The sequence below is a fragment of the Onychomys torridus genome, chromosome 11 (genome assembly GCF_903995425.1).
Source record: "Onychomys torridus chromosome 11, mOncTor1.1, whole genome shotgun sequence".
NCBI classification, from domain to species: domain Eukaryota; kingdom Metazoa; phylum Chordata; class Mammalia; order Rodentia; family Cricetidae; genus Onychomys; species Onychomys torridus.
Genome location: NC_050453.1, coordinates 42,046,903 through 42,069,528, shown reverse-complemented (window position 1 = coordinate 42,069,528; position 22,626 = coordinate 42,046,903). Strand labels below are relative to the sequence as shown.

Sequence of the window (22,626 nt, the reverse complement as noted above, 5' to 3'; positions counted from 1 at the left end):
ATTCTGACGTGAGTGCCTCAGGTCACACAGGACAGAGAATCAGTGTCAAGTAAAGGATGTGTGTGTCTATCTGCCCAGACCCAACAGGTTCCATCTGCTTCCCACTCCTGACACACAGAAACTGCTCGTGAAAACACACTTCTCATGGGGATCACCCACTCCTGACTCACAGGGGGCAGGAGAGAGGGTCCTGTGGGTGAGAACACTTGCTGTGTTAATATGAGAATCTGAGTTTGGATCCTGCACCACATAAAAAACTGTGCCTGTAACCACACCCTGTCAGGGGAGGGGACACACACACACACACACACACACACACACACACACACACACGCTCGCATGCCAGCCACCAGATTCCAATAAAAAGAAAAACATTACATGCCCTTTCTGCTGTGAGCAACAAAGAGCAAACCATGTGACTGCTGGCACCTGGCACACAGAGGAGAACGTGCCCACCTTTGTCCTCCGAGATGACCTGTACCAGCTCGTATTCCTCAGCTGGGTCCGAGTCCAGATTGTGCTTCATCATGGCTCTCTGGATCACAGCGGGGGTCTTATCTTGGCTTGTCAACTGCAAAGACAATGAAGACATCTGTAACGTGCTTAGCTCGTGTTCCCTACACTCCTGTCCGCTGACCTTTGCTGTCTTGTGTGGCACATCCTTCTCTAGGAAGGATGGAGAAGGTGGCATGAGAATGGGACAGAGAGCCAAGACTCCTGAGTGTTAGTACTACTTCCATCTGACAAGCCAAAAGATGGTAGGCAGGTAACCCTACTAAAATGGGGAAAACACATGCTGTGGGATGTCTGTATGCTGTGAATGTATTGCCCTGATTGGTTGATAAATAATACACTGATTGGCCAGTAGCCAGGCAGGAAGTACAGGTGGGATAAACAGACAAGGAGAATTCTGGGAAAAGGAACGCTGAATCAGGAGACACCAACCAGACTCAGAGGAAGCACGATATGAAGGCAAAACTGAGAAAAGGTACCAAACCATGTGGCTAAACACAGATAAAAATTATGGGTTAATTTAAGTGTAAGAGCTAATCAGTAATAAGCCTCAGCTAATGGCCAAGTGGTTATAGTTAATATAAGCTTCTGAGTGATTATTTTATAAGCAGGCTATGGGACTGTGGGGTCCAGGCAAGACTGGAGTAATCTTCCAACTACAAACACACATTGACTATCACCCCACACTGCTTAATTTCACAATAAAAGAATATATATATATATATTCGCATATATACATGAACTGTGAAAAATGTAAGACATCATGAGTCCTTGGCCAATGTGATCTTCATGTGTAGAGCTTATGCCATGACAATAGTTGACAACCAACAGAAAGAAATGGCTACAATTCTGCCTATTGAAAAAAAAAAAGGATAAGAGACTCAATGACCCAGCAAACCATTTGCTAAAAGAACTGAAAACCTATGTTCACAAAGGGACTTGTGCACAGTATCATAGCAGGTTCATTCATAATATCCTAAACCTTCAATCAACCTGACTTGTCTCTTCTACAGGACAATGTGTGACAAAATGATGCCATGCTGACTGCTGAGCCACTCAAGGAGAACTGACCAAGAACTGACACCTGCAACAATGAGGGAGGATCTCACAAACGTGCTGAAATAAGACAGCATTCAAACATAAAGCCTGCATCTGTGGTTAAAGGGGACTGATTGGAAGTATCGGAGGGAGGCTTGGTGTGGCTGGAAATAGCCTTCATTCGATTTCCAGCCGTGGACAGATACACACCAAGAGATTTTAAAACTCAAAGAAGAGAACACTAAGTCTGAACTGTGTGCTAATCATACTTTAATAAAAATCAGCTTCTAATGAAAGCACAAAGGTTCGCTTCACTCCCAAGTCTGATTTTTCCTTTCTTTATCTCCGCCCACTAGTTGATTTTGAGCGTGAATTCAGGTGACATCTAAGAGGTCTGTCTACATGCCATACCTTGAGTGATTTCTTTAAAGGCTAAAGAAGTGAATGAAAACTCGGATTATGCATATTTAAAAAGAAAAGCTTCTCTCACCAGGAGGTGGGAAAAACATGCTTGCTAGGGCTTGGCACATGCGCACATACACACACACACACACACACACACACACACACACACACACACACACAGCCTGATTTCCTCCAGGGCCTAAGTGCCTCCCTGTGACCCAGGCAGCAGCTGGTGCTTGTGATTCAATAAACAGCAATAAGGGCTGAGTGGATTTGCCTATCACCAAAACATCTGGCTTATGCACTCACAAGGAAAGAACTAATGCAGACAAAATTTTAAAGGAGGAAAATAGATATTTTTGATAATATAAAGGAAATCACCCCAACAGCAGATCAGCAGTGTAATGCTGAAGGAGGAAGAACACTTGTGGGCAGACAGGTACATTTCAGTGTAGAAATCTGTTTAGGGAGAGAGCCAGGCTACAGAAGAAGGGCAGTGGCCAAGGGCTTTCCCTGGGGTTTATAAAGGAACATAAAGGCCCCAGGAAAGGACAGCAAAGGGGCTGTTCTCCCAAAGACATTCCCTATCCCAAGGAAGGAATACTCTGGGGACTCATCTATTGTCCACCCAAAACCAGGACATCACATCTGGACCAAGATGTCTCCTGGGTGTACTGTTTTCCCCTGACCAAGCAGAGCACACAGCCATGGGCATGGCACACAGCGTAACCGCTGGGTGCACACATCTGTGCTCTGATTCCGAGACACTGGTTATGTGGGTGGCCCACTGCTTTCTGGTTGGCAATGTAACAAGCATACCACTAGAGTGTGCTGAAAATACTGCTACCGATGGCCTGGATTCCCAGGGATCTATTTCTCTAGTGCATGCCTGTTAGCTACTCCTACTATGAGTTAAGCTGGGTCTCATCCCACACTCATTCCCACCGCATGGGGCTGAAAGACATGTACTATTGGATTCCAACACCGGCCTGATCCCTACGTTTCTGACAATCTATTACCAATGCCATCTGGATGTCCCAATTTAAAGACCCTGAAACCTTCTCCTCTGGCAGTTCATATCTCACTGGACAGAGTCATTGGCTACCGGGCCACAAGGTCACCAGATGGTCCCAAATTCTCCCTCTTCCTTAGGAACCCTCCCTCTTCCGTACCCTCCACAACAGTTACCAAAAGGTTGATAACAGGATGAATGGCTCTTACAATAATACCTTGGAAGAATCTTCCCATATCATCTCCAGCCACAGGGTCATTATTCATCCCTTATCGTGCCCTGCATGAAAGCTGGGAGCAGCTTCCTAGCCTGCTTCCTGCCCACGGTGCTCCCTCCCACCCCCACCTCGAGCAGCAGGCCTTCACGAGGCCAGGCACTCTTCTAATGAACAAACCTGATCGTTCCTTAACATGAACCCCCCAGGGAGACCTTACTGCCTGTAGAATTAACACAAAGTCCCCCGGGGAGGCCACAAGACCATTTCCAACCTGGTCTGGCTTCCGTTAGAACATTTAGTGTATGATTTCTCTCTCTTTTACTGCAAGTTCTTCAAAGATCAATGACTCTTAGTCATCTCCTCCTTCTCAAAGCCCAGGGCAGTAACTAGTACCAACACACCCTCAATAGTGACTGTGTTCAGTGAAGGGGTCAGCAAAGGCTTTCTCTGGAACGTTAAAAGACAAGGACTGCACACCTCTTACGGCACATTCAGGCCTTAGCCTGGAGGCAAATGGTGCAATCAAAGCAGAAATGGAATTGACTGTAGGCTTTGCTGAAGAAAAGGGTTTACTTATTGTTTATTATTTTAGTGTATTATAGGCCCTACCGACTAGGGAATTTAGTCATCTAACACAAGACCTTACACAGTCAAGGTCATCACCTTGAGAGAGGCCTGGTATGTATTCCAAAAGACTAGCACCATCAAGTGTAGCTTTGGAATTTTCCTAGTGTAATGCAGGTTTTGTAAGAAGCACATAAAACCCAGTTCCATATACTTATTAAGCTGATCCAAACAGCACTTCACCTTGATCATCCTCTTCGGGAGCTAGGCTTGAGCCACATGACTAAAGGAGAAAGCTCTGTTCCCAGGGACCGCACTACTGAAAAGGCAGGTTAATTCACTCCTAAACATCGGAAGAGTTCATGTGAAGAAGGCATGTGGAGCCATGGCATCCTCCCTGGACCACTGTCATATAGTCACCCACGTGGATCATCACAAAACGGGACACCAGCCCCGATGAATAGGTTTAAATAAGTCTCAAGATGTCAAAACTACTACAGTCACCTGCACCATTAGATAGACATACCACTAATCTAGGCCCAGGAAGATGCTGCTGCTTTTCCTGTTGGTTGTATGTGCACGCAGAGACAGGTGTGACAAAGAGCATGCGCATTCAAGGGTATCGGTGTGCACAGCTGACAGATGTGGCGGCCTGGGCTCCTGCCACAGAGACCCTCGCAGACAGGCCGGCCCCTTACCATGATGCTCTTGTACATGTTCCCATTGTCATCCTCTACACTGATGCGGATGATGCAGGTGTCTTCATTCTGCTGGTTGTAAACGGGAGGCAGTACTGTGGAGGTAATGGACGTCACGGAGACAGAGCGCTTGTGGATTTTAGGGTTGTTGTTGCAGGTTGGAGGGGAGGACAGGGGGTTGACTAAGGACGACATCCCTGAGGAATTTGTGTCCATGGAATGGATCGAGGAACATGAAGAGGAGGACTCAGAGAGCTGCAAGAGCAAACCCATCCCCAAAGAAAACAGGGCTGTTAGAACCTGCACCAGGCATGCGTCACAATTTTCAAGACAGAAGTAGACATGGAAACTGATCAGCTTCAGTGACTTCCTCCTCGATATCTCGCAGGTCTCTGGTAACTGATCTCACACACACTTACGGACCATGGGCTGATGTGACTGGTCAGTGACTCAGAGTGAGCTAAGCACTCTGAATCGTGGAAAGGCACAGTGGTTCTTGGACTTCCTGTTTCCAGTTGTTCATATGAAAGTCAACCAGGAGATGGCAGCAGACACCAGTTTATAGAGGCCATAGCCGCTGAAGTAAGTCAGTTTACAGATGCCAGGAAGCCTTCCTTATGGGAGCTTACAGATTCTCAGTACCAATACAGCCACGACGATTTTGTAGTAGGACTTAAACGTCTTTATGTCTAGAAGCTTATGAGATAGGGACTGCAGCTTAGGTAGTTCTGCTGCAGGGGTGGGAGGGGCTCTTCTGACCTGACCCTTTTCTCAACTAGAGAAGCCCAAGGCCCAGAGACAACACTGTGCCCCACTGTGCCCCAGGTTCATCCACCCAGTCTCACTGCTATGAGGACCAGGAGCACTGCATTTCCCCCTTTGCCATGGTGTGCACACAGCAATGTACAGCATGCTGCAGAAGATACAGAACGAGTGACCTGCTGCGCTATTGCCGTGATATCTTCAATACTGCAAGACTAGCAATGGCCTTGCGTTTCTCTTTCTCACTTAGGTCTCACAGCATCATAACAATAATGAGCATACGATTCAGAAAAACCCATTCATTTGCCTGAAGACACTTAGCCTTTGAATATCTCTGCTACTTTTCACATTTGCTGGCAGGCCCAGCAACATACACTTCCATGATCTAGGTCAAGGCCACTTGAGAAATGTGTGGCTGCAGTTAATGAGCTTCTCCAAGTAACCAAATATTTAAGATGCATCCAATATTAATTGTCAGACAAGAGATGCTTAAAACTCACCAGAATGTATTCCCCACACAAAACCATTACATTGAGCCATTTAAATGTCAAGTATTACAGAAAATTCTCTCTCTCCCCCCCTCTCTCTCTCTCTCTCTCTCTCTCTCTCTCTCTCTCTCTCTCTCTCTGTGTGTGTGTGTGTGTGTGTGTGTGTGTGTGTGTGTGTGTGTGTAATATCTGGAGTGAGTTAAGCTGAATTATATTATAATAATCCTGTAAAATATTCTAGAAGTAATTAAAAATCATTATTAACTTCTTCCATATGTGTCTGCCCTTCCACAGAAACAGATTAAGAAATGTAGCTTTCTGATAATGTGGCTTCTAAAAAGAATAAGAACTATGTTAGCTTTAATTTCTTGGGGGATGCTTCTTCCTACGGCATCCTACGTTAAAGACAATTCCACAACATGGGTGCTCTATTACAGCTAGCAAGCTGCAATGTCAGTTTGATACGTAGTGTCTGAGTGGGACTGTCATGATATAGTTTAGCTATATGCTGCTGTTGTCTGGAATTTTGTCTTCTGTGCCCAAGTAACTCAACTCGAACACTTACTCAGAGTGGACAATTTTAATAGCATAATTTTGTCTACAAGTATATTAGCCAAGAAGGTCCATTTTCCAAATGTTGGTTGAATTTTTTCACTTTCATGTTCTTTTTTCCCTTTCCATGATTTTAATAACATTTATAATGGAGATGATAAAACATTAAGGATGGTGAGGTTACATGAGTTATAAAGAGAATATCTGATGGGCCCCCATATTCCTAGTAAGAATGTAAGTGGGAAGGAGTGAACATAAAAATAAATGTTTATAAGTGATGATAAGGAGCATGGAGAAAGAGGAATGCAAATTATGTAACCTCACATGGGAGAGGGAGAGGGACCATGTGGAGGCCACTAGAGAGGAAGCCATCCCAGGATCCCAGGCTAGGAGTGTGCGAGACATGCAGGCCCAGTCAGGAGCCACGCAGAACTATAGAATTTTCTGGGTAATGTATAGGGATTTTTCAGCACAGAAACTGCATGTATCCATGTCACACACTCATCTTTAAGTCTGTAGACACTTGACTCTAGGTAAGATTCATCTGAAAATGCATAAATACAACCTATGAAAGAAATTAATTTGACAAAAAAACATAGAGTTGTGGAAGCAACAACATGTGCATGACTTCCAAGACACCGTGTGTGTGTGTGTGTGTGTGTGTGTGTGTGTGTGTGTGTGTGTGTGTGAAGCCAAGGCTTTGTAATACTAGTTATACACTCTACCACTGAGCTGTATCCTCAGCCCTAATTTTCACGTTCTCCTAAGGGTAACATGCTCATATTCCACCTCTGCACCAACAGACTGATTCCATCTCCTTCCCAGACAGGGACAGCAATCCCTCCAAGATGTGTGGGCGGCACAGCCATGGTCACTTTCCTATGACATCCACCAGCAGATTATGAGACCCGTAAAACATTAGACCCTGTGAAAAAGCAAAGGAGTAAGACCTCATTCTAGATTTTTAAAAATCTGTGTGTGTTTAAAAAAATCTCTGGGGGTTGGGGATTTAGCTCAGTGGTAGAGCACTTGCCTAGCATGTGCAAGGCCCTGGGTTCGAACCTCAGTTCTGGCAAAAAAAAAAAAAAATTCTCTCTGTGTGAGAGAAAGATGTGTGTAAGATGTGTGTGTGTGTGTGTGTGTGTGTGTGTATGTGTGTGTGTGTAAGATGTGTGTGAGTGCATGTGTGTAGATGCCAGGGCACACATGCTGATATCAGAGGACAACCTCTAACTTGACTGAGACAGGCTGTCCACCATTTTGTATGTACAGCAAGCTAGCTGTAGCTGGCCGGGGAGCTTCTGGGGAGCTTCCAGGGAGCTTCCGGGGAGCCTCCTGTCTGTCCCCATGTTGCTGTAGTTGTGCAGATAGTTTCTCTTTATTTGTGCAGCATGAGAAATGGACTGGACGAGGATCCCACTATCAGTGCTTACAGCTTGCCATCTATTTCCGCTGTGGTAGACTATATCCTAAGTATCAACTCCTCCCCTGCTGCAAACTGCGCCCTTTGCCCTGGGTTTTGTTCCACGGTTCCTCCCACCGAAGCTGGATCGTATCTCCCTGCTTCAGTTATTTATGTTGGATTTGACCACATGACTGCTTTGAGCCATGGAATGTTGTAGGTATGACCAAGGAAAGCTGCGTGTGCTTACAGGGTGGAGCTTCTTCTTCAGACATTTCGGCATGCTGAGAGAGTGTTCTAGAAGTCTATTACTCCAAGTGAATGACAGGTAAGTGAGCAGACTTGGGTTACAACTGTGGTGCAGGGTCAAGCCTGACCCAGAGCAGCCAGCCGCCTAGACATATGGTGGCTGCTCTAGGTTTTTAAGTTTAGAGTGCTTTTCTATATGATGTGAGTGTGGTACAGATGGGGCTAAAATAGCACGTGGCACCAAGAAGTTGGCACATCTCCATTTCTTATGCTTTGTTCTTCCTCAAGCATGCCGGATTCTCTTGACTAACGCATTCATATTTTAGGGGCCATAATCCTTTGGTGCATTTAGGCATGGGCATAATAATGTTCAAGGTACAAATGAGTAAGCCAATCTCCTCAGTGCTTTGCAGCTGTTTCTCTGAGGAATGGGTCCCCAGAAGGACTCTGTCTCTGACACGTACTGAAAAACCGACATTCTTCATGTGGCACACAGCATGCTGGGGGGCTGCAACAGGAAGGGGGATTAGGATGTACCTTCTTTTGAGGCTCATCTGGTGTGTCCATGGGTGTGATGGACCCCTCCTCAGCCTCTGAGTGGTTTGACTCACAGGACGACACGCTGACCGAGTCCATGCTCTCACCAGAGCTCCCACTGGCCGTGGACTTGGGCTGCTCTTTAGTGGGAGTGCTCCCAGTGATGAGGTCAGACCCCAGAAACAGTCTGCAGAAAACACACAGACTGTTACAAACCTAGACCCAAGACTGAGCAAACAATGGGTGCTGATTAAGCTCTTAATGTTTTCCCAATCGTGTGTAGTCTGTTGACATATTTTAAGAAAAAAAGAGCTATGTTTCTAACAAATAGTAGTGACTATCTTGTCCCAGAAGATTACACCCAACCCCAAACAACACATAGGTTGTTCAACTGATGCATGGTTCCTCCATCTTTTAGCAGTCTCTGGACCACAGTGACAGGGTCAGAATACCAACACCCCACCCTATTGCCTCCTACCCTAAATTGAACTTGGAACTTCCTGCAGCTGGAAAAATGGGTGTGCTCTGGAAAAGAAACCAAGGAAGAACACTTCTGCTTTGAGCCATCTGGAGAACTACAATAACCCAAAGTCCTTCTCCATAAATCAACTATGTAAGAAATACTAAAACCTCTTTTCAGCTGAGCTGGCAAGATGTAAGGGAAATCCCTACAGGCCTTCAAGAAAAAGAGAACTGAAAATCGGAAGCTGGTGAGCTATTTCTGCAGCTGCTCTCTTCGGGAAATGGGAGGTATGAATGTTGGCCAAATAGTCATTTAAAAAAATTAATGCACTTTAAGGATACATAATATTGGGGTTTCATTTGCTATTTCCATGCATATATGTGTGAACTTGTCACAGATTTATCTTGTACACAGTTCTGTGAAATGAAGGTTCTATTTACGAAAGGAAGAAGGCTGGTACTCAACATCTTATAGAAAGCCAGGCACTCAAAGGGTTTGACCCTCAGTAAAGAGAGAGGCTACAGATATAGAAGACAACAGGAAAGCCTGTCTGTCCTGGCCTGAATTTGTATGGAAGGAATAATGTCTCCACACATGTGTGAACCCGGCCCCTGCTTCCCTCTGATTTTCTACCTAGGTGGTCTACACGTTAGGAAATCTCAGGCCACCACTGAGAATGATGTATGGATGGATGGATGGATGGATGGAATCTGTTCTTCAGGAAGGCTACACCTTTTCCATAAGCTGCAAAGAATTCTTTTATAAAGATGAGCTCACAATACAAAAAAAAAAAAAATCACAAAATATACACAAAGAACCACTCCACTCAAAAAGAATTAAGAGACATGATGAGCAGGAGACACCGACCCCTGAGAACTTCTGATATTGGGACCATCAGAAAACAGTCACTCATTCATTCACTTGACAAATATTTGTATGTCCACCACAGGCCAAGCTTTATGAATGTATTTAAAATATTAAAGACATAAGAAAAATTTAAATCTGTTCAGAGAAAGGCCACTCCAACAAAAAAGAGAATTTGAAAAAAAAAAAATCACATATAAGTGAAATGTATAGTGATCAAAATTAAAAACTCAGTAGGGTTAGATAACTGTTAAAGAAAACAATTATGAAAAAAATCGTGAGTAAATCTGGAAAAAAAAAATCCTCAGAAATCCGCATTGATAAACAGATATGGAAATAGGTTGAAGGACCCAGTGAAAACAGCAGACAATCCTGCATGTGTGTAAGATCAGAAGACGATGAGACTGGAAAAGGGAACGTATGAAGATACAGTGGCTGAGAACATTCCAGAACTGGTGAGCCACAAAAATCCACTGATCCAGAAAGCATTACACCCTCACATCAGAAACAATAGCCAAGATGTCTGCATGGCAGTTGCTGGGGTCGGGGCGTGTCAAGGTGAACCAGGTGGCCTGGGAAAACTGACCACTATTCCCTAAGGGCTACTCTTGCTTGCCCCTGGCCAATGCAGATAGTGTCACCCGAAAGATGAGACTCAGGTTTATAAACCGAGGGATCTGCATGGGAGGGAAGCTTCCTGGAAGTAGAGTCTAAAGATGAACCTCATGGAGCAGAGCAGGTTCTCAGTCATTCTCCAGAAACTGGACCAGCCAAAGCCTAGGGTCTAAAGAACAACAGTTGTATTCCCTCTCTTCCTCCTCTGGCTCTCCCTCCTCCCCCCAACTCTTCCATCTCTCTCTTCCTTCAGAATGTAATTTCACATGTCACCGTGCATAAAGCATCTACAAACTTAACTCTGAGCCGAATCTTAGGTTTGCGTCCAGATCCTCCCATCACAAGCACATGATGGACCTTTTCCATACTTCAGTTTCCTGTTCTATGTGATTGGAGCTGATCACAGAAACTGTTTCCTAGATCATGTTGTAGATTTCACAACCACATGTACTGTCCTTACAGCAGCCCCGGCGTCCGGCTTATTTTAGTCATTCTAAGTATTCACTGTTCACTTATGGTGTGTGTGTGGCAGCATTTAGATGCTGTGAACAGAGCAACAAATAAAAACAAGGCTTCCCTTCGTGAGCTCAGATTCTACAGACACATACAGTGTACGGTACGTTAGATGAAGGTAAACGTGATGGAGAAAATGAAGATGGAGGACAGCCAAGGACAGGTGGTGTGGAAGGGTTATGGTGGTCCCCAAGCTTGTCAGGGTGCCATTTCTACAAACACCTGAAGGAAGGAAGAGTGAGCCAGGTGGCTCTTTGGGAGACGAGTCAGCAGAACAAAGACAACTGGGAATGACTGCCTGGTGTGTGCGGGGAGGTCTTAAGGCGACTGGAGTGCATTGGGTCACGTGAACAGGGAAAGATGGCACGTGTCCAGGCTGTCGGGGTGGTGCTAATGCTGTGGGGCAATGGGGTCCTGTAGATGTGCCAAGGTCTCTGGATTCTATCCAGATGGAGTGAGGTCTCACAAAGTTGGCCACAGAAGGCCTCTTCATCTACCATACCCGATGGACACTGTGTCTACTATAATACTGCTCACTCTAAACTGAAAAGGTCAGCACAAATGAGGGTGACCAGAGTACACAGCACTGCCAGAAGTGTCTCTTAGGAGATAACCATTCTTGCCAACATCCAGGGAAATAGGCCATTTCAAGCCATGGCAAGGGCTAGTGTAAAGGCAACAGCCTGGTGTGTTTAAAGGATGTGGCAGACCTTGGTGAACCAAGGTAAGTGCTTAAGAGAAGGAAATCTGGGAGTCGAACACATTAGGCCTAGTAAATGAGGACCTGGAGTTGAGACTTCATTTCAAAATAGAACCAACCATTGGATGTTTTGAAAAAGTGAAATAATCTGTTGTTCAAAGGGTCAACAGGCTATTAGAGAATGAACTGACGGGCCAAGAGGACAGCCAGACCACTGCTGCTGGAGTGGTCCAGGTGTGAGATGACAGGGGTTCATCCTAGAGGATGGGGAGAGGCATGGATGGATGCAATGGGCCTTTTGCGGTCATGACAGAAAACACATTCTTTAAGTGAACATTCAGTGCTGAATATTCCCCTCTCCCCACTCTGACAGGACCCTCTCAGGGCCAGGCCCCGTGGGCGGGGCGGGTAGTGGGGACTCACAGGCTCAGCCTCTTCACCATGCTCTTCCGAGGCTTGGGGGAAGTGGTGCTGGCATCGGCAGCTGCTTCAATCTCACAGGAAAGGGCATAACTGGGAAGACAGGGGAGGTCTGAGGTCAGTGTAAGCACCAAACAGATTCCCAACGGATGTGATGTGCTGGAACATTGGATTCAGAGGAAGGCTCTGGATATTGCAAGCAAAGCTGTAGACTGTGGTGTTCTGGCGTGAACGTCGGAGGGTGTTTGCTCATGGGCACGTCTGGTACATTTGCACTGCATGCTCCTCCTCCTCCTCCTTTCACTGGTAGATGGACAGTTCTGCAGGCTTCAGCCCAAGGATGGTGACGCGGCAGCAGGAGAGGCTGACTGCAGCCTGCCCCATGACCGTCCTCATCCCACTGCAAGGCCAGAGGAAGACTCCTCCTCCCTCAATGAGCACTGCCACCATCTTTCTCTGCTTCCTCCTTCCAATGTGCTTGCATTTATGTGCACGTGCACACATTTTTTTATGTTAGGAAAAGGAAAGATGGTATTTTTGTAAAATATCTAACCTTTGGTGAACAGGCATAAGCAATTATATTATTTATAAAGATATATAACTGTAACTACAAACCTTATCTTTAATTGCTAAAACCTCCTCAATTAAAAATATCCCGGCTTCAAATATTGGTATGCCAGGCAAATAGTAACCAATGTGAGGCCCAAAGGGAGTTTCTGATTTGAGGTGCCTGTCACAACCCACTAGAGCACCCCTCAAAGCCCTCAGTCCTCATCAGCAAATACTTATGTCCATGTCACTCTGCCTTATGATAAATCTTCAAAGAAAATCTCAGGTCTACCTCAGCGATCAGCAAACTTTCTCTGAATTGGATCAGATAGTAAGTATTTTAGGCTGTGGGCCATATGGTCTGTCTTTAATGCTTGAGAGCAACCATAGATAAGATGATGTAAATGAATGGGCTATATTCCGTTAAAGTGATATTTATGGATCCTAAAATTTGAATTTCAAATAGCTATCGCATGCCACATTATTCTTCTTTTATTTTTTTCCCTCTGACACTTAAAATGTGGAAACAGGCAGCAGGCCACATATGGCCACCAGACCATAGGGAAGGTCCTAACCCACCCGTCCAGTATTCAAAGCACTGGCTAGACTCTGTGTGCCTTTCCATGCACAGCAGCCAGTGTTTTAAGAAACCTGTGCCCTGGGCCCCACCCACATCAGAGGCACCACTGCCCTCCAAACACCAAGCCTGCAGGACACCAGGCCTTGCTCATGTCCCTGTCTTGCTCTGTCTGGAATGTTCTCTGGCTCTTCTGGTGGAATCTCTCTTCATAGTCCAGCCTACTCGGAAATATCTGTCAATCATTCCCATCCCCCACAACTCCTCATCAACGAACTGCTCATGCCCATGGGTTCCACAGCACTTCAGTTAATCTCATATTTAATCTCATGGGCTCCCCTTCTCCTCCTCCTCCTCCTCCTCTTCCTCCCCTCCTCTCCCCCTGGAAGCTAACGCTGTGGACGCTCTCACAATGCAGTGGTAGCAATGATGGCGAGCATGATTAGCATCTCACAGTGCTTTTCAGAATGTGATTTTGTGCTTAGAGCAACAGTTTACAAACAGGCATCCTGAAGCTGAGAAGAACAAAGGGGTTGTGCAAGTTTTCAAAGATGAGAGGCAGAGTAGGGCTCAGAAGCCCATTCACTAGTCCTGTCCATTCAGCACTTCCCTCTGAAACCAAGGACCCAGGACCCTTGCACAGCCACCCAGCAGCCACTGAAGAGACAGCCCAGCAAGGTCCCGGGCCACCACAGTCCTCTTGCCAGGATCACAGTTCCCCCGCCAGGTGACAGATCAGCTCTACCTCTCCTCCTCGGTGAGAAGCTGCTGCCGCTGGAACCACTGGATGAACTTCTGGTCTGGGGCCATGCAATAGCTGTTGCAAGCAGACTGTAGGAGCTTTATCTGGGCGATGACTTCAAATTCCTAAAAGAGACAGAAAATGACAAGGAGACTGAGCAATAAGATGCAACCAATGGACACCTTTTCAACATGGAAATATAACACCTTAAGGGTAAAACCATTGAAGAGGACTCTCAAATCCTGCTGCTTTAGAGAGGACATGAATAAATCTTAGAAGCCCTAACTCAGGGGAGGGATGTAAAGTGTGTGCCTGACATACATAACACCCTGGGTTAATCCCTGGTTGGTACCGCAAACAAAAATCAATCTAAAAATACACACACACACACACACACACACACACACACACACACACACACATCACTTCAAACTCCTTCAGTCCTTTATGTTTTGATTCTTAATGCTCTTTTCTCCTTACAGGAAGAATCCATATGACTAAAACAAGCCATCGAAAGAAGTCCAACTAGTCACCAACTCAGTTTATAATAGCGCCTTTTCCTTCCTGTCTCCATTCTTGGGAAGATTGATGAAATACATAAAAACATTTTACTTCTATTTCTTTAAAAAGAAGGAAGTAAAGAAGGAAGGAAGGAAGGAGGGAGGGAGGGAGGGAGGGTGGAAGGAAGGAAGGGAGGGAGGGAGGGAGGAAGGGAGGGAGGGAGGAAGGAAGGGAGGAAGGAAGGAAAAAGTTTCCAGGGAAGAAGCCACAGCTCCCCATCTGCAGCCACTTCTCCAGCTCTTTCCCCTCAATAACTAAGCGCTGGGGGGGAGGGGGGCTTTCCATCTAAACAGTATGGGTCTCATAAAGCTTAGTGTTTAGGTTGCCCAAATCCATGGGTTCTTTACTGCTCCAGTAAATCACTTAACTAACCTTCCGTAGCTCACAAGAGAACAAGAGAAGCACGTACATGATTGTGTCCAAAATTATTTAGACCTCTGCACATGCTTCAAGGTCCCTTTCTTAATGTCAGCAGTAAGGACAAACTGTAGCTTTAGTTTGTCATGCTCAAACTCGGGAAATGTTTAACATCTTAGTCTTAAAAGGAAAGAGAGTTGTTTCCAGGTTTATGCTGAAGTTAAAGGATTGAGCATGGGCATTGTGGAGGCCTAACAGGACAGGACAGAAGTGACTTCACATCAGTGGTCTCATCCCTTCCCCAGTGCTGTCAAGGAAGATTTACCACCATACCATGGAAGGTCCAGTGGATGAGGGACAGAAAGCTCCTGTGGCTCCATGTTGGTGTCTTGTTGCTGAGGAGCCTAGCCTGGCTAGCTGCTCCGCACCATGTTCACATCACGCCCCGTGGTCTTTGCTCCTGCACTGTTCTCTGGCCTCCTATGTGCTTCTCTAAGACCCTCCCCCACCTTGGCTTTGAGCTTGGATAAAGATGACTTATGGTTGCCTGCTCATCTGCCTGGCTCCCTCCTGGACTGTGGACTTCAGGAGGGTAGGGAGCTCGGGTTTCTGAGCTCCCTGGTAGGTATGCAACCAGTACCATAGGATGGAAGGATGGTCAGATGAATAGAAGACAGCAAAGCATTCCAGAGAAGGTACTCACTCACTCAGTTTCCTTTCAAACTTTCAAATGCTTAGCTCATGTCCATTTGACACAAAAATTATAGCAAAATGTACACTTCAAAAAAAAACCATAGTGCAGAACTATTCTATCCGTAGAAAGATTTAAGTATGATATAAAATATCCTTCCTATACTGACAGAAATGATAAAAAGCTAACCATCTAATGGAGAAGTCTGACTATGTCCTTTCCTCACCCAGACAGACCCACAGGAGTCTACTAATATCTTTATTAATGTCATTCACTCTTAGAAACCTATTTCCTTAATAGATGGACTTGTTTCTATTCAACTGACAAAAACTGGTATGTTGGGGAGGGTGGCACATGCCTTTAATCCCAGCACTTGGGAAACAGAGGCAGGCAGATCTCTGGGAGTTCGAGGCCAGCCTGGGCTACAGAGCTAGTTCAGGACAACCAGGGCTACACAGAGAAACCCTGTCTTGGTGGGGAGGGAGAAGCATATATTCAAGGTGTACATAACATGATATTTTGGAATAGGTATTCACTGTGGAGTGACTAAATTAAGCTAATTAACATATTAAGTGTTTCACATACTTCTTTGTAGAAGAATATTCAAAATCTATTCTCAGCAATAATTTTCATATGCATAATACATTATTACTAACTATAGAGTAAACCTGTTTTTCTAAAAGTAGCTGTGAAGAAGGAGATGAGATGAGGGTAAGGAAAGAAATCTCTCAATCTCTCTGTCTCTGCGTGTGTGTGTGTGTGTGTGTGTGTGTGTGTGTGTGTGTGTGTGTATGTTCTAGGGATCAAATGCAAGACCTTATGCATCTAGGCCAGGTGTCCTCCCATTGTGCTGTGTGCCCAGCTCTACACTACACTACCTTTAATTTATTAATGAGCTTTACAGCTGGACAAGATCTGAACTCGGGCTCATTCCCAGCTGACTGTGGACCAGCTACTCAGTCTCTATCATCCTCACCATTAACTGAAGATGAAGGAAAAAGAGCTTGCAGGGCTCTCATGGAGCGATGTACAGGCACATGCCAAAGGTAATGATATACTGAAATGTTCAGTGAGTATCGCTGTTCTGCCTCTCCAAAAACAAACAGAAGAACAAATTTTGTCTCCCCATCTTTCAGCTTTTCATGCCCAAATGAAATAAAATGGCAAAGCACAGGCAGGATATCTACTCACCCTTCTCCTTTTCTCAAAGTTGATCAGTCCACCCTGAAAGAAATGTTTAAAAGAATGTCACCAACCAAGCCGCAGATCCCTGTGCTGTTGCGGGTCACACTACATAGGTCAAAGGATGATAGGGTTGTAATTAGTAATGATCTTATTAACACGGCAACTACAGAAAAAGATAATCATCTTTTCCTGGGAGAAAAATGTTCATTTATGACAGGGCATGGTAGGCAGCCATCCCTTAAAATCTGAAACCAACTATAGTAACAGTGATAAAGCACTGTGAGTCAGAATCCAACACATTTGCCAAGCCAGTGAAGAGCAAAAATGCACTTCCCTCGTCCCCTTGACCCAGTACAGCAAACACAGATGCCACTGACTCATGCTGGAAACCAAATTGTCAATGGTTTATGGGGAAGTCTCCACAGCACCATGGAAATGAAGTTTCGATTCTTCATCACCACCATCCCTATTCTCAGTAGGGTAAACTTAAGTTCTCAGTATTTGCCCAGCCCATGCAGTTCCTCAGCATAGATGGGTGTTTCTCGAGACAAGCTGAGGCAGAGGACATGCAAAGTGAACAAGCACGTCTACACCACTTATAGAATACTTGCAAGCATGTAAAACAGCTTTCTTTCTAGTTGCAGTCCATGCAAAGCAGGTTGCATTGGAGAAGCAGTGATGTGGACATACACAGGCTGCTTTGGTTCTGTAGCGTGCTGTGTTTTGGTTTGTCTGTGACTTGTTTATGGTTATTAGGCATTGCTAGGGACTGAACCAGGACATGAGAGGCAAGGACTGAGTTAGAAGTTGAGCCCTACAAATAGCTTTAAATCTCACTGGGCGGTGGTGGCACACGCCTTTAATCCCAGCACTCAGGAGGCAGAGCCAGAAGGATCTCTGTGAGTTCGAGGCCAGCCTGGGCTACAAAGTGAGATCCAGGACAGGCACCGAAGCTACACAGAGAAACCTTGTCTCGAAAAAAAACAAGAACAGACAAGTAAACAAAAACCCCAAATATCTTTAAATCTCATTTAAAATATAAAATCCTTTCTACTTAACATTTTATTACTACTACTAGCAGGCTGCTTGTTTGAGTGAAATTTAACCTGTCTTCACCGCAAAAGAAAGATAGTAGTCCATCCAAATGTATACTCCAGAACAGGTGGCAGTTACACAATAATTACAAAGGAATAAGGCCCTACTTGAAAATTCTTTAGTCTGGCTCATTCTTTACCCTCCAGACAGAGAGTTGGGGTGTATTGTCCCTTCAAGTCCATCCGCAGTCCCCATGCTCAGACCCCACCCCTCAAAAGGCATTTTAATCACGTGTCTTTTATGGACCTCACCACGCTCCATCATCTAACATGCTCCCTTGCTTACTGCGTTTCTGCTCACTTCTTCCCCATGCAGCCAAGAAGAAGGCTGCAGGCTTGGCTGTGCAGAACTGGCTCTGCTACAGGCCGCTACAGAGAACCCACCTCAATGTAGTCTTGAAGAGCAGTGTCCAGCATGGTCAAGTCGGTCAGGAAGGTGCCCAGGTAAGGTACGGTACCCTGCATCACACCCTGGGAAGGAGTCAGAGCAGGACTCTTTACTGACACTGAAATGTTCAATGGCTTCGGTAACCCACACACCAGAGAAAACAGACCCGGGCAAGACTAATTTGGAGTCATTAATGTCTCCTGCAGGACTGGAATTGTTTTAAAGCCCTACGCAAACAGGATAGGAACTGTATGACCTAATGTCTAACTTTCATTCAGGAAAAGCAAGCCTCTAACCAGATCACACACACGTACAAGTGTGTTCACAGTGGGGTCTACTGTGCTCAGGCTCTGGTCAGTGGGGTCTGCTCTCTTCAGTGTGTGTAGACACTTCCAGCTGTTTGGAATGCCCTGGATAGCCATGGCCTCAGCATCATTAAGAATAGACCACTATTTGCCAGAGGAAGGAGGATGGGCCATCCCTATTAGTGAGTCGCCTTCAGAAAGACAGAAAGAGTGTAGTGTAACTTCACCCAAGTTAATCTGGCAAACTCTGCTTTAACCAAGTTAGTGGTGGTCTCATCAACAGGGACACCGTCAACATGACAGCAGATGCCACGCTGACACCACATAACTCTTTGGCAGGATGTGACAAGAGGGGTATTTCATCTCTGGGAAATTCTTTCCAAGCAGGTGTGACCTCAGTTTAATCACTAGACAAACAGACAAACTCAGACTGTGGGGCATTCTACAGGACTCCTGGGTGGTAATCCTGATGACTGCCGAGGTCATGACAAACAAGTTAAGACTTTGAAGCTGCCATGGACCAGAAGTGATTAGAAAATCATGACAGCTAAGCGCTGCTGGTATGCTGGATTGCGTCCTAGAACAACAGTGGTGAATTCCAAGCGAGGGTCCAGGTTTTGACTGACAGGATTCTGTCAGTGTACATTTCTCAGGAGTGCCTGTTACAGCACCATTATAGATGATGTTAAAAGTGGGGAGAAATGCCTGGCGGGGGTGGTGCACACCTTTAATCCCAGCACTCGGGAGGCAGAGCCAGGTGGATCTCTGTGAGTTCAAGGCCAGCCTGGTCTACAGAGTGAGTTCCAGGGGAAAAAAAAGTTGGGAGAAATGAGTCAAGTTTTTAACTTTCATCTCATGAGATCTGATCTGAAACTGTCTCTGGTCTCCACAAGGCCACTGAGGTACACACACTCACCAGGGAAAATAAATGGTGGGCAGGCTCGGACACCTTTTTATATATGCAGTTAGGGAAATTTTGGCAGGAATACAAAGTCTGAGGCAGTGCCCGCGCAGGCCACTTGGCACGAGGCAGGCCGCCATGTCCTCAGCCAGTTCACACCACGCAGGACTTTGTCCTTCAGAAACTTGCTGTCAGCTCGACTGCAGCTTGTCCTTCCCCATCGTGTGTACAAGGTCTTATCCTGAACTAAAATACCCTCCCTAGCGCTATTTTTAACTGTCTTTCAACAACCCCAAAATGTGAAACACTCTTGAGTTTGATCAGCTTTAGGTTACAGAGGAGTTCTCGTACTCAAAAAACAAACATTACTGATTTATGTCCAGCCCTAAGGAAAGTTCTCACCAGGCAAGGGTGAGAATAATCATTTGTCTAGTCTTCAATGTCCCCTTCTGTCCCCACACCCTCTTCTGAGAGCTGGGGATTTAAGGACAGAACCAAAGATGGTAATAGCTGTCCCTCTGCCTTCAGAGAGGAGGCATGGTATTCTCAGAACTGAACTAGATCCAGTTAGGACCCAGAATTAGTACGGAGAGCTAGGCAATGATTAGGGAGACTGGGAACAAATGAAATGATGATCTTTAAATACAAAGACCAATCTTCCTAGCAGGAGACAATGTCTTTCCTCGGCCATTACATACTCAAAGCCTAGGAGGCTTCTGAGCCAAGTGGCAGCAGCATGCAAGTGTAAAAGTGGGTGGGGGAATGGCAAGAGGGATGGAAACACGCCCACTGCACACTTTCCTACATTATCTGGTGTGTGTGTAGGGGGGGAGGGCTGGCCCGCTGGAAATTTGCATCTCTTGGTATTCATTTTTCAATGGGTCTAACACTTTTGCTAAAAACCTTCCAGGTTAAGGCAAAGAATGGGAGAGACCTTTGACAAGTATGGGTGTCCTGCAGGTGGAAGATGCTGGGGTCATATGCCAGCTGCCTAGCCAAGTTCATAGGGCCACTCTCCTGCCAGAGAACAGGGGCAGACATACCATGTCCTTCTGTAGCTGCAGCCGCCTCTGGGTCCGCTTCTGGTTTTCTTTCACACTGCTGTCCAAGTTTGCAAATTTTGAGGTTCCTTCCTAAGAAACAGAGCGAGCATCCATAGAGAAGAGTCATGGAGGTTGTCAATTGGGAGAGAAGGAAAGAGGTTTCTAGGTTCTAGAATACAATCTCTTCCCAAGTCCCAAGATGCCATGCAAATGAAGAGGCCTCCAGCAGGCCCTCAGGCTGTGTTATGGCTGTGCTTGGGGGCCTTGCTACAGACTAGCCTCCACAAGTGGTGGTCTGAGATTGTACTACCCTACCCCCCACCTCTGTAAAAGCAGGGTCCCTAATTTCACTAGAAAATCAATCATCAACACAAGATAGGTGGTTCCCAAAATGAGAGACGTTTGTTACACATATCCCGGGTTTCATGCCAAGTAATCTTATGTCTTAGAAATGAAGTCTTCTTCCTGAACATTTAATGACTTTTATCTCTTGGCCTGGAATGGATGTGCCAGCATTCTGAATTCCGTGAAGGAAGGGGACTGTGTGGTACTTCTTAGCCAAGTGAAACATTTGCACAGCAAGATTTTGAGGAAGTCCAGTGTTAGGGTGCATCCCAATTACTGAAAGGTGGGTCATTGTAGGGTTCCCTCTGTCCCCTGTGATGTCTCTCCAGTTTGGAACTCTTACAAGTCTACCCTTCTTCTTGGGGTTTGAGGAGAGGCGGCCACCCAAGCTCCCTGCCTGCTCCCTGGCATGAGAACCCAGCTTCTACGTAACAACTAATCATGGGTTTGCTGACTGAACATAAAATGTTTCAGCTTTGTGGTTTCAGGGTCTTGTTAAGTTCTCATTTTCCAGGAACTGCATGAATGGAAGGTTTTGCAATTCAGTGTGACCTCTATACTAGTTTTTCCTTAGTCAGTTTCTCTGGGGTTGATTGCATTATAAGCATGTGACTTTAGATTACCTTACAATTACAAAAGGACTCTTTCTGGGTGTCAGGGCCTGACTGATAGTGCCAAGGCATAAATACCATTAACCAGCTGGGATCCTGTCTGGGAGATGCCACTGGGGAACAGAATCCATCTCAGCAATCCTTATTAGAGAAGGCCAGAGCTGTCACCTAATGACATCCACACAGTGTCTCCTGGGGACTCATGACAGTAGTCTAGTCTGTGCCACTTCCCATACCAGGTGGTGACAAGCACTCCCAGGTCCTTAAGGACCTAGTTTGGAGTGAGAAATCAATTCTTCCCAATGTGAAGACAAGCAGCAACCCTTCCTTAGTGTATAACTTCTTCCAGAACCTCAATTATGGGTAGAGAGAGAGCACTGGGAATTATTTCAAATTTGTCTAAAATTCTTTAAAAAAAAAAAAAAACCAAAAAACAGAGTTAACAGTGTAATTCTGGCTAGCCTGGGACTTGCTATGGAACAGGCTGGCCCCAAAGAGGGTCACATGCCTCTGCCTCCCAAGTGCCAGGACTTAGTATGTTCCACCATGCCCTGCTTATGTAAGATTCTTATTTGGAATTCTAAAACGTTAAACCTAAGAATCATAAACCAACAGAGGGGTCTTAAGGAGCACTGAAGACTCCCTCCTAGGAGCAGGAGAGAAGAAGACCAGAGATGAGGAGCAAGATTTGTTGATTTCATGACTTCCTGGTTTCCTGAGAGTGAGCGTCCATTCCCGCAGCCCTACCACAAAACTGGCAAGTCAGCATGGGCAGTACATTCCTACAATCTGAGCACTTGGGAGGTCAAGGCAGGAGGACCATGAGTTCAAGGACAGCCTGGGCTACACTATAAATTCAGGGTTAGCCTGGACCACATGGTGAGATGCTGTCTAAGGAAAAGGATAAGGACAAAGAAGGAAGAGGTGACTGGTCACTGCTAGGTCTTCCCGCTGGAATGTCAACTGGAAATCCATTTAGTTGTCATATCAATATTTGCAGTCATTTCCTCCCTTGGTCTGAAGTTCTTTACACTGCCATCCCTCCACACCACTGTGGTGAACTTCCCTCAACCATCCGTGGGCTCCTGTAATGCACCGCTCTGGTTCTTTCCTCCTGCCTCCTTCACGGCTCACACTCAGACTCTTGGCTACTCTTCCCTCTTCCCAAGTCATCTTGTCCAACAGACTTGTGTCGTCGGAAATGACTTCAACCATCACCTCTGTGCCAGTGGATTTCAATTTTCTCCGTGCACTTCCTCCACCCT

General features: G+C 45.7%; 1 protein-coding gene across 3 annotated transcripts in view; it reads right to left on the bottom strand.

The window, feature by feature from the left end:
• Positions 1 to 22,626, bottom strand: part of Rgl1 (ral guanine nucleotide dissociation stimulator like 1) — a 260,603-nt gene that overhangs the window by 5,184 nt on the left and 232,793 nt on the right. For all 3 annotated transcript variants that reach the window (XM_036202127.1, XM_036202129.1, XM_036202128.1), the window contains 8 exons: positions 20,406 to 20,495; positions 18,153 to 18,239; positions 16,681 to 16,713; positions 13,884 to 14,005; positions 12,016 to 12,105; positions 8,438 to 8,624; positions 4,448 to 4,702; positions 457 to 571 (listed from right to left, as the gene is read on the bottom strand). In XM_036202127.1, the coding sequence (XP_036058020.1) occupies positions 457 to 571; positions 4,448 to 4,702; positions 8,438 to 8,624; positions 12,016 to 12,105; positions 13,884 to 14,005; positions 16,681 to 16,713; positions 18,153 to 18,239; positions 20,406 to 20,495 (979 nt within the window). The remainder of the gene's footprint in view (positions 1 to 456; positions 572 to 4,447; positions 4,703 to 8,437; positions 8,625 to 12,015; positions 12,106 to 13,883; positions 14,006 to 16,680; positions 16,714 to 18,152; positions 18,240 to 20,405; positions 20,496 to 22,626) is intronic.